Genomic DNA, 17,592 nt, shown 5'->3' on the forward strand with positions numbered 1-17,592 from the left:
TGCAACATGAACAGGAAACGTTTTGCCTCCCTAAAACTCACTCTGACAACATTATTTTTCTCTTTTCTACCGTCCTTTGTGTCCTCCCTTTTGACCTTCTAAAGTCCTCTATTTCTGGTCTGAAACGGAGGAATATTACGTCTGCAATCGTACCTTTCGTTCATAGGTTGAAAAGAGGGTCGAAAGAAAGAAAGCATGAGAGAAAAGGAGAGTCATGCATGGATAGATGGGTAGGAGGGAGCAGCAAGCTGTGACTCTTGGACATGTTCTGGTGGGTGCACTGAACCCCGGAGGCTGCAGCCACACTCAGCTCTTTGTTGTTTTCGTTCTGCACAGGGAGGCAGGGTACTTTCCTGAGCTGGGGAGGAGGATTAGCGTTGCATGTCCTCCATCCCTAGCTGCACACATGACCAGCAATGTAGGAAAGCCCCCGAAAACGGCCCAAAAAGAGGTACGTAAGGGATGAAGGGAGCAGGGTGAGGCATGAACATCAGCTCTCTCCAATACTGAGGAATGTGGCAAGCCCTGTAAATCCTCCAAAGGGTCACTGTAACACATTTTCAACCCCCCATTTTAGAGAGGCTGGCTTGTTGTTATTTTACTTGTTTCTACAGTTTCTCTCCCAGCGTACACTCATCAGCACACAGCTCTCATTGTTCAGCAGCAAAAACAGCATAAACATCATCGCCATCCCCACATTTATATCTGTCCATCTATCTATCTGTACAGTGTGTTGTAATATGTAACATTAAAGTCTTGAAAGATGCCTGTGTTTGCTGATTTAATCTGTTTGTCTTCTTATCGTTGAACATATGAAGTTCAGGCAAACTTATATTTAATAATATCGTTATTAATAAAAACCCATTTACAAATGTATCCCATATTAAACCGAAACATGTGTGAAACCTGACATCTAACTGGCAACAAACAAGGTCCTCGCTCTCTCCTATTGGCTGGTCTTTGGTGCCAGGTGATGTCACTTCCTGTAGAATACCAAAGATCATCTGTCACCAAATTTTACCAGCTGTTGGAGCAGGGTGTTCCAGTTGCTGTTTCTTTTCACAACCTCACAGACACCAGGAAGTCAATGAGTTCAGAGAGCAATACTTACAGTATGAAACTGCACGTTGAACTAACATGCTGTACGTATGTGTGTTTGTGTGTGTGTGTGTGTGTGTGTGTCCTATATATATCTCATGCACTGTGTACCTTGAGATCTTCTCTTGACCTTTTTTGAAAATTATTTTTGACCAAAAACTTTTCGCACTTTGATTCTTTTTTTGTGATTTAGAGGTGCAGGTAGGCTCGGAGTCAGTTAACCAAGCTAGCTGTTTCGCCCTTCTCATTTCTTTCTGATCTTCATTCTAAGATAAGCTCGGCGCCTCCAGACCCTGGCTCCATAGTTAATGCACAGATATGACAGTGGTATCAGTTCAAGAAAGTTAATAGTCGAAAGTCCAACTATTCTTTTAACACAAAGGTTAAGCCCCAGGGGGGCTCCAAACTGTTTCAGTGAAGTGAAAAAGAAGATAGTTTTCCCATAGTCAGAAACTAATGATTCCTCAGGAAATACCTTTTTTTGGTAAGTCCCTCCCCTTCTGGTAGACCACCATGGGACCTTATTTCGGAAAAAACGTGTGTTACTGAACAGGAAGAGATCTTTTTAACAATATTGATGTTTGTCAATTTGGAATATCATTTTGCTTTGGGTTAAGGCCTGCTGTGTAACCAAAGTAAACAGCTCATACAACTCAAGTCAGTCAGAATAAACAAGATCACTCTATCTCAACTTAATCCAGATTAGCTAATCCTGAAGTGAGGAAATCCATATTAATTCAAGACAGGTACTCGGGGCAAGACACAGACAATGGGCTTAGCAAGAAAAAAATTGTATTGCATCTATCCATGCTCTGTATGTCATTATTAATTTGTCATTACCAGCCAAGACATTTTGCTTGTGATGTAATTCAATCACATACATTGGGGCTTGTGATTTAATCGATGGCTTGTGGTGTTGAAGTGACTGCAAATAACTTAGTTAATGTGGGAACAGCTGTGGCATCAGTATATAATGTCTGAAGGAACCATTCTTAGTGCCATTCACTCCTCCTGCTGTGCCAGGACGGCATGCCAGCAATAACAGTAAAAGGAAAGGAGGGGTCAACAAATGCAACTGCCAACAGGTCATTGTCACTGCAAAAATATGCTATACCTGAGAACCAGATTTATTTTTTTAAAGTAAATGTCATTTAAAATTAGGTTTGCCTCAGTACCATCAGTCACTTCCAAGAACATGTCATTTCGAAGCAATGCACTGCTGTTTAAGGCAGTAAATCCAACTTGGCAGTTTTGTGTATTATACATATTAAATATGTCTCAAGGATATTGTTCGTTTTAACCTCAATGCTAAACTGAGAGCAAGAGTGCCAGCTCAAAATCCAGCGTAGCTTCCCTTTACTCTCATCACCACTTTTTTTGTTTTTTTTCTGTTGCAGCTATAGTGGCAACTTCAAGGACATACCATGTCCATTGCACACTCCGCTATCAGAGAGACTTTGTGGTGTGTTTTCTAGCAATACTGAACAAGCCTTAGTCAGTCACGCCTTGCCTCACAGCTCCACGCTGCAGTGGCTTGGCTGCTGCCTGATGAGCAACGCTGGCTCCATTTCTAGAGATTTATTACTCATCCTACCACTAATCACACGCTCAGCCTCATCTGTCAGGAAGCAAGCAGATCTATTGTCTTGACTGACAGTACGAGGACAAAAAAGCATGACAAAATTACATCAACAACCGTTTAGCTTGTACCACTAAATAAGTAGTGTCATTGCTTTCTCAAATTATCATGTCTCTAAATGTGAGGCAGCAAACACTGTCCATCCTTCAGCAGTCGACCAGCTGTTGCTGCTGTAGCAGTTAAAATCAGGGTTGGGGACCCATCTAGTGGCAGGTCCTCATAGAAGCTTTCTGAGAATAAATGCCCATGTGAAGCATTGAAATAATGATTAGGATTAGAGATGGCTATCAAGTGTGTGTATACATTTGCATCAGTCACTTCAGGTTGTCTGCTTGTATGTATTTAGTAACACATCTTGAGTTTGAATGCCAATTGGAAAATATTTAGGGCAAGAAATCTGAAAGTCAATCAACTTTAAGTCATAGGTACTGTTTTTAATCCTAGAGGGAAGACTCCTAAACAGTGCATAGCCGATTCCATAACTGCACAGTCTGCACATGCACAATTGCATTATTTATGTTAGTTTCTTATTGTTGTTGTTGTTTTATTTAATTGTTAAATAAGCTACCTAAAAAAAGTTCTGTTTTTGTATATCATTTTTGTATATTTCATATATTTTTCTTTCTTATACTTTTTTGTTACATTGTTTGGTATTCTGTGGACAGCAAATTAAGACTTTAATCGTACAGGAAAACTTATTTATCTTCTAATCTTTAAAACCAATTGCCCCTCTGATAAATAAAGTTCTACTTGACTTGATAAGGATTACAATATAGTGAGCTTGTTTTGCACTGCAGTGTATAAACCTTTTCAAATATGTAAACATAAACATTCTAAATGTGTCCTAGTTTATTTCCTGTTGCAGTGAATGTGAATTACATCTGCTGACAGTAAGTTAACAAGGACCAAGGCTGTTGTCTGGCAAATGGAATTCCATTGAAAGGGTCTATAAGTGTTTTGTCTCAAAATAATAAAGCCTACCACCCTGCTCCTCGATTGTTGATCACCTGGGTTACGTCCAATGTGAAAACACTTTGCTTCTTCATTCTGGTTCAACAGTTTCCCCCAAAACAATGTACAACATCATACCTTTGGGATCTGTTTGCTTGAGTGTATTTTCTCCAAATCTGAACACTGTAGGGATGGATATATTGACATAACATTGTGCCAGAAGTGCATCATTTTTGACTACATATATTATACTATACTACGTTATACTATGTTATACTAAAACTAGTACCAAATTAGTACAGCACCCCTACTAATGTATGAATATTCTGCAGTGTTTTGTATTCCAGTGTCCCCGGAGTCCTACTGTACAAATCTCTTAAGGTCAAGACCACAGAAGCAAAAATCCCTTTATCAAATGGCTTAAGTATAGTCTATAAAGTATAAAGACAAAACATGTTGACAAACACTCATGGCCTTGCATTGTGGAAAGGGCTGCCCCAAAGAAAACTACACTGTGTGACTCAAAAAAAATGCCGTTCACTTGCTTTCCAAGGCTGCAGTGTACTCAAAGCTTTTGTTGCCAGAAATTTGTTGTTGTTGTTGTTGTGGAGGGGGTACTGATGATAAAGATGCAACTCAATGATCAATAAATACTCATGAATATTTCAGTTATTATTTATAAGCCCATGAAACATTCCTGTAAGCACGAAACAATCAATCAGTTATGAAATCTGAGATGAATGCATTAAAAAATGAGCCAGTTTTCTTTAATACTCCTTACATTTTGACCTCTGACTCCACACACCGCCCTTTTGGCTTGGATCAGTTTACAGTTGCTGTAGACATAATGGAGTTAAATCGAAAGAGTACACAGATTTTACCTGCTGGACCAGCTGATACAATACAGTGATCAGGAAAGAAAAGGCTTCTTAGTATTAGATTTGCTGTTTTTGTTTTGTTTATTTTTTATATTTTGAAGACAGATTGAACTAGGATGGCCGTATGCCTCCGCCAACCAGTCAAGTTGCAGTTTACATCCACTGAAGGAATTTAATAAAAGCTATTAAGTGTATTTGTTTGGCGAAACGTGGATGCGCCACACAAGATCTATACAATCACCACAGTTTCAAGATAAGTGTCACTAATTGAATATCCGATCAAATGTCTCCCCTTTTGTTCCCGGCGTTTATGGCTTTGAATAACAGAAAGCGATTTTGCTGCACATTATCATGTGACAGTGAAGTTGACCTTTAACCTTTTGGATATACAATATCATCACTTCCTCATTTTTATCCTATTAAACATCGGGGTGAAATGTTGTCGTAATAAGGAATTCTCACGTGCCCAAAAGTTTTGTGTGGTCACGTTGACCTTGAAATTTGACCTCTAATCTTATCAATTTATTCTGGAGTCCATGTGGACATTTTTTCCAAATTTGTAGAAAATCCCTCCAGGGGTTCCTGAGACATTGCGTCCAGAAGAATGGGACAGACGTACGTACAGCAAACCTGAAAACATGATGCCTCTTGCCACCAGTGTGGAGGCAAACAATTGTAAATATTTTGTCAGTACTACTTCTAGTAGCATTTGTATTACATTTTTCCTTCACTGTAATAAATGGCATTTTGCACAGTTCTGTTGTGCAAAAGAAAATAAGTACATTTTTAAAATACACCTTTGCAAATATGTCAAAAAACTAAAGTTGTTCATGGCTGACACTGTAAGATTTTTGCCACATGCTCTGATAGCTCTGATAAACTGATACAGGTGATGACTGTGAAATGAAATAATCTGAATCTGAAAATGCAAGTACTGTATTGCATAATAGCAAGGCTGCATTCCTGTTAATATGTTGAAGCAAAGTAAGGTAATGTCACCTGCCTCCATTGCTCTGCTCTCAGTGTATATTTACAGAAAAATCCATCACTACAAACTGTGGATTCCCTGAGTGAAAACGCCATCAGTGAAAAGTCAATATGACTATATCTCCAGGTTTTGTCGTGTTGTGTTCAAAATCCTTCAATTCTTGCTAATGTTGAACTGTAACTTGCTCCTAGCAGTTAAGACTACATTCATTGTAAGTTGTACCATGTTCCACAGTAGTATGTTGTTACAAAACAGTTTTCTATTGTCTACAATAGAGTGAAGTGGGACCAGTCAGGCATTTGCCTTTCAGCCCGCATTTAGGGATTAAAAGTCCTAATTAATAAAGTGCCACAGTAGATCTTTTTGATGTTGTAGATACATATTTGTGGATTTCTTAAGTTCATTTCAAGCACCCAAAAGCTAAACTATATTACCGAATACTGAACTACATTTCAGTCCATAGATTAACAAATTATTACCAAAATAAAATCATGTCAAACAAGTAGCCTAGGTCTATCAACTGTTTTTATCCGAGTGTAATTATCAGAAAATGTCTACTGACCTTCCCTGTGGCACAAAAACAAAAGGACTTCACATAATTACAGATGCAAATTGTTCATTTTTTGTCTTGTCCTGAAAATATGTGCTATTGTCAGTTTAAGTAGCTTAGTGTGCACAAAGTGATGCTTTGTCGCCACCAAGTGAAACTTCACTGCATCTTTGCATTACATGCAAGTGCATGTGATGCTCGCGTGCACGTGCGCGCGCGACTGCAATCAAAACGGACCTGTGCCTAGTGATCATGAATGTCACACATGTGTGAGGCCCATATATACGCTCCCGTCTTCAGGCGTAAAGAAACTTCGAGAATACCGAAACATGGCGCGCCTTGCGTGCGTGGGGGCAACCCCGTCTCAGCCTCCATCTGATGGCAGCATCAGGCAGCCCCGTGAAGCATTTGCGTGGGAGTTCCCTTCACCGCCATGTCGGGATAGCGCACATCTCTCTCTCTCTCTCTCTCTCTCTCTCTCTCTCTCTCTCCCTCTCTCTCTCTCTCCCTCTCTCTCTCGCATCCTCCCCCACATTAACAGCTTAGCACGGCAGCGGCAGCAGCAGCTCCTACAGCATCCAGCATCCAGCATCCATCCCTGCCTGGGGAGCAGCAGTCCTACCCGGCGCAGCACCGACGCACGGAGGGGGCGCATCATCTAAGTGATGCCACAGCATCAGTCGCATTTCGACAACAAATAGAGAGAGTAGACCCTAAAGGAAGCAAGGAGAGAAAAACAGATTCAGCCTTGAAGACAGCAACTGCCCATGAAGATGTCTAACGCTGACATCGTCTTAAACGCCACCGATAGGATGGTGAAATGTAAGTTAGCCTACATTTTTTGCGTTTGGTTCTGGCTGTAGATATTGCATAACGTGGTTTGGCATAAGATGGCCTTTATTTTCTGTCGTGCATTAATGGTGTATGCGGCCATCAAGTTGTGTTCACGTCGATGGCAGTGGGCTGCTGGAGCTTTGATGTTGATAAACAATCCGGTTTTCTTTGCTGCACAGCCCCCACGAAGATCGGCAATAAAGCTTAAGAAACGGCAGCACTGCAGCCGAAAAATATGGATTTTTTCTTGCACACATGTATCTATATTTGAATCTTTGCTGTCACGATTTAACTGTGTATTGTTCTGAACAGCTGAATTGCCGAGCTTAAAGCTGGGGCAGTGATGCAGCAGGATTTCACAGGCTTTGACAGGGCCAGTGGAAGAGGAAGAGGGCATGAAATTGACATTTAATGGGAATATATATTTTACCAGGAGTGAATCATGGTTTAATTTGATGAGAAAAGGGTCTATAAGGTATCCCACAAGCCACATCAGCAGATGCGGAGAAGGCTGCTCTCTCTGTCAGAGAATTACTGAAGATACAACTTGGATCAATGGAGGATGATGAAGTGCTCACAGTTGTGCCATAACTCATTTAGCCCTGCTCATTTTGACCATGGATCGGCTCACAGTCAGCACTGGGAACTGAATATATTCACATTCAAGATATTAGCCGAGGCCGAGCTGCTCAGTCAGCAATAACAACTTTGTCCTTTAGGCTACAGAGTTGTGGAAACAGGAGTAATCTGCACTGAGATACACTTAATGTATGTGACAATGACTGCAGGCACAATGAATGTCTTGTATGTATAAGCTGTTTCAATTGAAAAAGCTTTATTTAAGAATTATGCTAAAAGGTCTGAAAATCCTCCTGAGGGACCCCTAAGCCATATATACTGACTCATTTCTAATGTAAATAGCACACTGTCCACCCAAAATTTTGAAACAGATCCATGTTGTCATAATGCTGAGACAATTTATTATATTTGCACTGTTAACAAATTATACGGTTTATGATTTTACTTGGACACTTTCTGAAAACATCTAAGCACTGCACTGCCATTTGTCATAATGTCCATAGTAACAGAAAGAAGTGGGTCTAAAATGACTGATTACTGGTGGTGAGCAAGAGCTCCCAACCAAGATACATTATTGTGGATATTTCTTTGGCAAAGCTTTACTGAGGTCCAGGCTTTCAAAAATATGTCAAACAAGTGGTTTATATCAACAGCACAGCCAAGAATTCTGAGTCAGACTTTCACTTTTGTAACATGGTCATGTAAAATTTAGGATTTTTGTACATGGTTTGAAATGCTCCCAGTATTTGTTTTCTGTTTGAGTAAAATCATATCCATTTGTTTCATTTTAGCTTTTTGTAATGTTAAAAAAAACATACTTAATAGCTTCATATACAGACATATATGTCTTCAAATCTCCATTAATTTGCACTTTGTGACTGTCGAAAATGGATCATCACATCACCACATCTGAATATCCGTTCTTAGCTTCTATCCACTCGTCTATTTTTGTACTACACTTTGAAAAAGTAGTAAAACCCGAGTTTTTTTTTCCAATCCCCAAAAGACTTAAAAGTGAAAGAAACTGATTTATGCAACATTCAGTTGATCAAAGGAAGCGATAAAGACAATGGAAATTCTGAGTCGAGACTGACGTTTCTTAAAGTTATTGTGTGTGTGGCGCATGTAGAAAACTACTCAGCACTGATAGTACAAGCCACTAAGTTATTTTTATCCCTGTATAAATATTTTGAACTTAAACAACGAGTTTCTCAGCACTTCTCTTTTCTCTTACATGTTATAACCTGACAGAACATATCTGAAGAGATACAATAACTGCTGGTCTGTGCAGTTTGTTTCCACGGCACTGTCACAACCGTGCTGTGGGCATCGGGAGGCATATTGAGGTCAATTATTTCAGGGAGTACACCTGTGAACTATCTTGCATTATTATAGCACTGTAGAAAATCCATATCTTAATATGTCACAAATGCTGTATTGCAACATAAATGCACTAGGCCTACATGAATTTGTAACTATTTGTTTTCCCCATTGTTTGAAGCTATAAATAAATAAATACGCAACAATATGAGAAGCATCCCTGCGACAGGATAGAACATAGACTCCAGCTTGCCGTAGCAAACATGCAAATTGGTTCCAGTCAACACTTATGTTGACATTAAAGGCCTCATACTTTAAAACATGGGTGTCAAAGTCAAGGCCCGTGGGTGAATTTTCTTGGCCCCCGGGATGATATTTGATTAGTATTAGAACCGGCCCGCTGGTGTTTTTATGCACCAAAACAACATTACCCACAATGCAACGGTAGCCCGCGAACTCACTGCAGCGCCGCAAGTGGGCCGATGTCAACTTTCAGCACCCCCCCACCCCATCCCCCCAATAATGGCTAAACAGAAGGTGGACGATGAGCACAGGGTGTTTCAAGCTAGGTGGGAGGCAGAGCACATGTTCTCACAAAGCTGTGTGTCTTTATCTTGATATTAAGGAACACATTTTATTTTTGAAGGACATTTTCTTTTTTGCTGTGAGCCTGTTGAAAAATCTTTTCACTTGAAATTACTGACAGAGCCATTCAAAAATATTGGATTATTCATTTGATTATTAAATAAAATACCGTACACTGTGTTAGGTCTTGGTTCAATAGGTTACATGCAATCACTTTAATATGTTTTAATAAACATTGAAACAGTCCGGCCCTCGGCTTGTAGCAAATTTGTTTTTTTGGCCCTCTGATGTATTTGACTTTGACATCCCTAATGTAAAACATGAGATGTTAATGTCTTCTGATTATAAAGCAGGTAAAAGTTCCATATAAATACTGTGAAAGAAACTATGAAACGCTCAATCCCCAGAGAAATGCAAGCAGCCCGTATTTCAGAAGCTGTGTTTTTAATTGAGCCGTCTATTTCTTGAAAAATAATGAAAATACTAATGTACAAGGAGTGCATTTTCCCAAAACGACAACTCCCTGGGACGGTTGGGAGTGTAAGGTTGGTTGGCACACCTTGCTCTGAGTTTTAAAATCAATATATATGCGTATAATTTAAATAGAAAACTCTGCTTTTGATCCTGCTATTGATTTGTAACAAAATATGAACTATAAACAACACTTCAGGGAGAGCAGGCTCCTGTGCAGGCGTTCAGCTAAAATTCTGACAACAGCTCGTCAACACTAGCATCAACTGACCAGATAATATGCTTCCCAACAATATGTCTTTTGTATGTAGTTTAACTCAAAATAGTATTGTGGAAGCTGAAGATTTCAAAACTGTGAATAAAATGTGAGGAATTGTCAAAAGCCTCCAGTTTGGCGTTGAAGATGAAGAGGGTATAGCACATAGGCATAGTTGCTTTTTAAATTGCTAAAAAGACACTGTCCCGACTGACCCCGATCTCCCCTATATATAGGCAGAAAGTGCTGCTACAGTGCCGTTACAGTCATTTCCCAGCTGCAATGACGATGCAGAGATGCCGAGAGTGCAGATGCCTAAGACCCAGAAGCGCTGACCAATCAGAGCAGATGGGGCTTTTTCGAGAGCGATGCTTAAAGTTGTACTCCGTAAGATTTTCATCTATTTAATTGTCTTTTAAGTTAATATCTATCAAAGAGTGAGTTAAAACAATGTTGATTGATCATATGACCCGCTAATGAAAGCACTTCTACTTGCCTTTTTGCTGAGTATTCAGATATCCGTGTCTGTGGTGACATTCCCGGGCTGGATGTCAATAAGCTGCCATGTTAGTGATGCTGCTGATGCAAAGAGGCCGCGAGAAACAAGATATCCCAAGTCTTACGGAGTACAACTTTAAAGAGACATGCAGAGCGTTTCAGACAGTGGGTGATTACAGGTATATTCAGACTGACAGCATGAGAAAATTAATGTGTTTTTTTTTTAACATGAAAGCATGTTCTAGTAGAAACTCTAAATACAAGTAGGAACCTGAAAATGAGCATTATTTTCCCCCTCTAATATTTTATAAATGGTTATGATGGAGCAGTCGGGAGGTATATAACCCTTCAAACACCACATGAAGCAGGTCTCAGCTAGTGGTGCTGGGGGTGGGTGAAAAAAACAACACAACATTATATTAAAAGCTTGACACTACACCATGAGTATTAGGTATGTTAATTGAACCTCTTATAAATGCACACTGTCTACTTAGTCCAATCAGATGAAGACATTCAGTGTTTCCTGACTGAACCCAGGGTTGCTCATTAGCAAGAAAAACCTACCATGCATTTTATTATGGAGAAAGCTTTCTCAGGAAAATGTGCATTGGCATAAAAAGGTGTACAATACAGACTCATACTTCTCAACATGCTCGGAAAATTCGACGTGTGTCTACTGCATGAACATTTCCAACAGCATTTATGTGAACCTTCAATGCAAATTGCAGTTTTCCGTGGCGGCACTGGCTGTACGCCAACAGTCAGCTGCTGTTGCTGTTGCCCGGCAACATACTGTATTTCATAGTTCAACTCTGCTGTGGTGCTGAGCAGAAGTCAGCTTTTCATCTCATTTCATCTCACCATACATTTACATCAGTGCACTTGTACATTTGAGTCTACATATTTGTGTCTGTAAAATATATTGTGGAAGAACAATTGTTCAGTATCAGAGTTGCTTTCTTTGTATTTCATTATTAGTTGGCTTAACCCTTTGTTGCTCCGTTCTGCCTAAAAAAGCTAAGTGTTGTGTCCTTTTCAAAGCATCAGCATGTGGCTCTATTTCAATTTGTGTTACTGGTAAAAAGGTGCAAGCAGTTTAAAAAAAATATGAGTATTGTGTTTAGTAAAATCAGTTCAAGGTGATTTAGGTTTCTTCATTTGACAGCCATGAAATGTTAATTACAGTAAATACAGCAATGTATTTTGCCTTCCAGTTCCGACTGTTCTAACATACTTTTCAGTCATTGTTAACTCATTCACTTACTGTTAATTCCCATAAAAATCAGTATGTGAAGTTAAATCATTCGCTGCATTAGAGACTTGCAAACATATCATCAAAATGTATCGTCAGGCTGTCTGGCAGCCACACAGTGACATTAACCAAACTAAAACTTGAGTGGCAGCAGATATCACCGTCACAGATTCACACTGAACATTTTTTTGTCCCATTAAATTCACTTGCTGGGGCCGGCCTCATTATCCCAGGAGCAGCGACTTTGAGATTTCTCTAGTCAAGCATTCATTATTAAAGAGTAGTTGATCGTGTTTGGTTTAAGTCTGAGCTTTGAGACTCTTCCTTTGTCTTCTCTTCATTTGGCACTGCTGAGTGGCCCTGTTTGCTATGCACTGCACAAATCTGGCAAGCATACCCTTACTCCTGAATATATATATACTTCTGCTGATGGCTTGTATCGTGTGTACATGTGCAGGGATGGATTATTAGAATATTTTACTAAAAGTGTTCTCAGATAAAGGTAAAAAGTAGGTCAGAGTAAATGTTGCTGCATTTTAGGGGAGGTAAGGGGTGCATGATGATGATATTGTTGCATTGAAGTTTAAAAGAGACAAAATTTCAGACGACTACACAAATATGACCAACAGTAAATCAAGAGAGAGTTACAGTTTGCTAGTGTACTGACTCAGTTTGTTAAATTATCACCAGTCGAGTCAACCTTTCAGGTCCTCAAATTTAAAAAGCTTTGGGCTGAAAGAGCACTGGATGCACCATAGATGTATAAAGAGAACTGTATAGTGTTAAAGATAGAGCCCTGTTTATTCCAATGAAAGCTGCCTAGTGGCACGTGAAGCCAAAAAATATATATATTTATGCGTCTAAAAATACCTGGATCTGCTCTGTTGGGCCCGTAGAGCAAGTGCACTGGAGACTTCTCCTGGCCAAACTGGCTACTTTTGGTCTAGCACTCTGTAAACTTGAATGGGAATTAAATGATCGGACTCTCTCCTGGACTTTCAAAATATTATCGGACCGAATTAATCAAATACTGAGTCATTTCACAGGTGCTGTGAAGTTTTTTTTTTTAAATCCATGGATTTACAGTCTCTTTCGCCACATAAGTCAATGGGAAAAATGATTTTTGGGCCCAATGGCATCACATGAACGAAAAAAGAAAGTCCACCATTTGGCCATTATGACAAATAGGCCTCAATGTCTGGTGCACTTCCTTGGGGCCTGGACCTGACAGGACTTCATGATGCATTCAGGTGCTCCTTGTAAACCCATGGTGCACCTTATACTGTATATTTTCTCTTTCACTTTTTTTGTTGCATAGCCGTTAGTGCTGAAAAAAGATTTTTAAATTGATAATTGAATCAAATTGTGAGCTTAAAATCGAAAGTCAAATCGGATTGAAGATTCCGAGAATTGTGACAACCCTAGACCATGCATGTGACTTATTTTTCTTTTTATGTGAATTATTTACCCCTACAAAGAGTTTTCTCTATTAAGCCAAATTATGTGTAGATTAAGGCCAATACATGGACCTTGAAAGCTTGTTGTCACGGCACCAGATCTGATAAATAACCTTTGCTGCCACTGAACTAATGATCTGTCGTTGGATTTCACACTTTCACAGGCAGTCTGTTGGGTAGGTGTCTGGTGCACATTAATGACCACAGGCTTTAGCAAACCAGGGAGACTGCTGGGTAGATAGAGTGCTCAGATGTTAGCTGAGTTTTATCCAGCACTCAGAAAATACTCTGTACTGGAATAACAGTTGGTAGTGTCTATTCCATTTATTGATATTGCAAGTTCCTATTGACACATATTTAAAGTAGGGTTTATAGTATATAGTGGGATAATAGAGATCATTTCACATTGTTCAATAATTCATATATTTTATATTTTAAGTAAGGCTTATAGTATGTTGTATTTAATTCTTTGCTCTACAAATAGACATTACGGACATGAACATGATAACATAATATAATAAAATATAAGATATATGCAACATATTTAAAGCACTGTGCACAAACAGCTGCCGAGCGATTTGATCCTCTGACCCACCACTTGAAAAAACAAATCATTTGCAGGTATACACATCTGTGAAGAATATCTGTGAATAGTATTTGGCATATATTTCTGAATAATTAAAATTCCTTTAAGATTCCTTTCGAATGGCTTCTCATACTTTATGCATATCAAGCAAAGCCATGTTTATTATTATAGTTTTCATGCCAAACATGCACAAATACTGAAGTCACCAAAAATGGATGCAGCAGCAGAAGCAGCAGCACATTAATGCCTGCAGGCGAAACATGGATGTTGTTTTCTCAAACAGGATTTATGCATGATTTCCTTGATATGTTGCCTGCACTACTCCTCAGTGGTGTTTGACACTGTTCTCTCACAACAGTGCAAAAATAAATAAATAACAGTAGCCATAGTAACTGTGATGTCCCCTCTGTCTAAATGTCACCATGTGCCTGTGCTCTGTCCTCAGCTGTCCCCTTCCCCCTGAGCCACCGCCTTACAATGAAGGAAGTGTTTGACTGCGAAGGGAAACCTCGTGTGGATCTCCTGAAGGCCCACCTCACCAAGGAGGGCCGTGTAGAGGAAGCTGTGGCACTTCGGATCATCAACGAGGGAGCAGCTATCCTGCGTCAGGAGAAAACTATATTGGACATCGAGGCACCAGTCACAGGTATTAAGCCTTATAATTACCGGCCGTGTATCTTGCTGCACTTGTGAGCTGCAGGACGCAACAGCTTGAAATTGTAATGACTCAGCGTTCTTGTTAAAAGTATTTCACCTGCTCAGATATTATATGGGGCTTAAATTATGGTCAATGTCAGCATTGCTACCTACTGCGTCAGTTTGAAAATTACATACATACATTTTACAGAAGGCATATTAAAGGCAAGTTAAATTTCCATATATGTTTTATTATGAACCAGGTGGATGTGCTATATAAATACTGTGAAAGTATCAAAACGCTTAATCCACAGAGAAATGCACACAGCCCGTATTCAGGAACTGTGGCTTTAAACGGGCCGTCAGGACCTCTGTATAGTTGTGATGTCACAACTATTCTATATATAGGTAGAAAATGCTGCTACAGTGATGTTACAGTCATTCCCGGCTGCAATAACAGCGCAAAGACACCGAGAGTGCAGATGCGGGAAACCCAGAAACACTGACCAATCGGAGCAGACTGGGCTTTTTCAGGAGGGGGTCTTAAAGAGACAGGTGCTAAAACAGCCATTCAGACAGACAGTGTGAGAACAATAATGTGTTTTTTGAACATTAAAGCATGTAAACATGTTCTAGTAGAAACTCAAAATGAAAAGTATGAACCTGAAAATGAGCATGATATGGGACCTTTAAAAAATATTTTGTCACCAAATGTGACACCTAGCTAATAGTAATGCAGACTAGTAGTACAGCATTCCTGTAATAGATCTTCTAACTCCTGATGTTTATAATGTTGTTTTTTGTTGAAACTGTTTTAAAGATGTGTAGGCCTACCACTGGAGGCTGTAGTTTGTGGTGCCGTTGAATTGTACTGCATTAAACTGAGCGGTGTTTCTGATATTTTCTCCACCCCATTTATGTGTCACGTTGTCTGTTATCTGTTATATTTGGCAGTTTTGGACAGTTAATAGTCGAGACAGGAAGGAAACTAGTGGAGGGACAAGAGTACAAGATAGACAAAGAAAAGAACAGTGGCTGTTATTTGCTTTATCGAACCGTTACAGGTGAAAAAATATGGAGAACAGTCCTGGAAGAATAAGTATAACCAAATCATAACCCTGCATATTGTCAAGAAGAAGTACCTCTTTACTAAACTGCTAAATATTTCAGTAGCCTCTTGACCCAAATATTTCAGTGTTAGCAATAGCTAAAGTTAGCAACTAATACCGGTTGAAGAAAGTTGAACATTTAGCAGCTGCCTTGATGCTGAAACATACTGATATTACAGATTTAACTGTGCTACATTTACATCCACTCTGATTCATGTTTTTCAGTGTGGAGAGTCTAAAAGAGAGGATGACAGTGAAAAAAACACATAAGAGGCAGTGAGAGGATGTGGACTGACAATGCTTCTGTTTGTACCAGTAGTACAAAAATAAACAAAGCACTTGACTGGAGCGAAAGAGATGATGAAACGCAGTTGAGAGAAATCTGTTTTATTGTAAATATATTACAGCAGGAAACTGTCACTTTAAAGTAGAACCATCGTCATATAAGTGAAATAGGCCAACAATCTATCTCTCATTATAAGCCCTCTCATCAAAGGCTGGATGACTAGTTTGTTTATGGGTGAGGTTTTTCAAGTAGAGTGGGAGAATGAAGTGCTTTGACTGTGAAGAGATCATCACTGGGTCTTTCTTTTTAAGTTAACTATGTCAGCATTCTGGCTCAAAGTAATCCTTATCAACACATATCTGTAAACAAGAGTAGCTTGTGGATCACGGCTTTAAATATCCCGTTATGTTGCCAAAGTGGTTATTTTAGTAAACCAGAAACATTAAGATAATCAAGATAAACAGAGCCCACAACTTCTGCAAATGTTAGAAGATTGTTTTTTAATTGTCCTTCTGATCAACCTCTAAAACCAGATTGTTCATAACTATTCAGCCTTCGTTTACCATCAAGATACAGTATATTTATCAAGAGACTGTTAAAACCAAAGCAAAAATATATATTTAGCTGATGCTAAAAGTTGGTAGTAGGTATCGGTATCAAATTGCAACAGATTTTTGTACCAAGTGAAATGCTTTTGATGCACTATACATAATCTAACTACATCTGTCGAGGAGGTTATGTTTTCAGTTTGTCTGTCTATCAACAGGATTATGGAAAAAACTACTGGCCTGATTTTCATGGAACTTGGTGGAAGGGTGAAGCATGGGCCAAAGAAGAACTTATTTCGTTTTGCCATTTCATGTTGTGCCGGAAGAAAAAGAAAAATCTAGTTCCAGACTGGGGAATTTTTTTACTCTATTAGCATTGTGGGATAGGGCATGCCTTGGCAGAGGTCTGCGCTCTCTGAGTGCCCTTGTAGTGTTCTGGTTGTTTGTGTCATGTCATTCGTTTCACTCAAACCTGTGATATCAAATATCCACAGAGCATACCATCAGTTTAATAGTCTTACTTGAGAGCGAGGAGTACAGTGTTTAGGTGACACAAAGGTGACAAATAGATGAAATGCACATTCACCCGAACCCGTCTGCTCCTCATCTTGACTGGCGTCAGGAAAATGGAAGCTTTATGTATTAAGCATGAAATATGGATGATGAGTATGAGTATTGTAAACAGGCATTTGTAAGTGTGGTGGTCTGTTTTATGCTTTTGTGAGCTTGACTTATGTTTGTGTGTGTGTGTGTGTGTGTGTGTGTGTGTGTGTGTGTGTGTGTGTGTGTGTGTGTGTGTGTGTGTGTGTGTGTGTGTGTGTGTGTGTGTGTGTGTGTGTGTGTGTGTGTGTGTGTGTGAGTGTTTAGAGTCATATATTATGAGGCATTTATGCACTGAATCTTTACTTGCATGGATGTGTTTGCGTGTGTGTACGTATGTGCGCATGTGTGTGTTTGATTGCTTTAGTCACACAGGCAGTCTCCCACTCACATTGCTCTAAGCTTTGAGTGGGCGAAGGCCACTGTGGAGCTGATAGGGGAGACAGAAAAGAGAGAGGAGATGGAGGATGA

The 17,592-nt window shown here is 39.5% G+C and overlaps 1 protein-coding gene across 3 annotated transcripts in view; it reads left to right on the forward strand.

Annotated features, from left to right (window-relative positions):
* The window catches only part of LOC310956299 (protein phosphatase 3 catalytic subunit alpha-like), a gene marked incomplete at its 3' end in the record, with an annotated part of 31,923 nt that continues 14,331 nt past the window's right edge, over positions 1 to 17,592 (forward strand). For 2 of the 3 annotated variants that reach the window (XM_083926487.1, XM_083926488.1), the window contains exons 1-2: positions 6,857 to 6,926; positions 14,388 to 14,588. In XM_083926487.1, coding sequence (XP_083782613.1) covers positions 6,872 to 6,926; positions 14,388 to 14,588 — 256 coding nt within the window. In that variant the 5' untranslated portion in view covers positions 6,857 to 6,871. Of the gene's footprint in view, positions 452 to 6,856; positions 6,927 to 14,387; positions 14,589 to 17,592 lie in introns of those variants that run through there. The other variant, XM_083926489.1, reaches the window with a different exon arrangement.

The sequence above is a fragment of the Echiichthys vipera genome (genome assembly GCF_963691815.1).
Source record: "Echiichthys vipera genome assembly, chromosome: 14".
In the NCBI taxonomy this organism is placed as follows: domain Eukaryota; kingdom Metazoa; phylum Chordata; class Actinopteri; order Perciformes; family Trachinidae; genus Echiichthys; species Echiichthys vipera.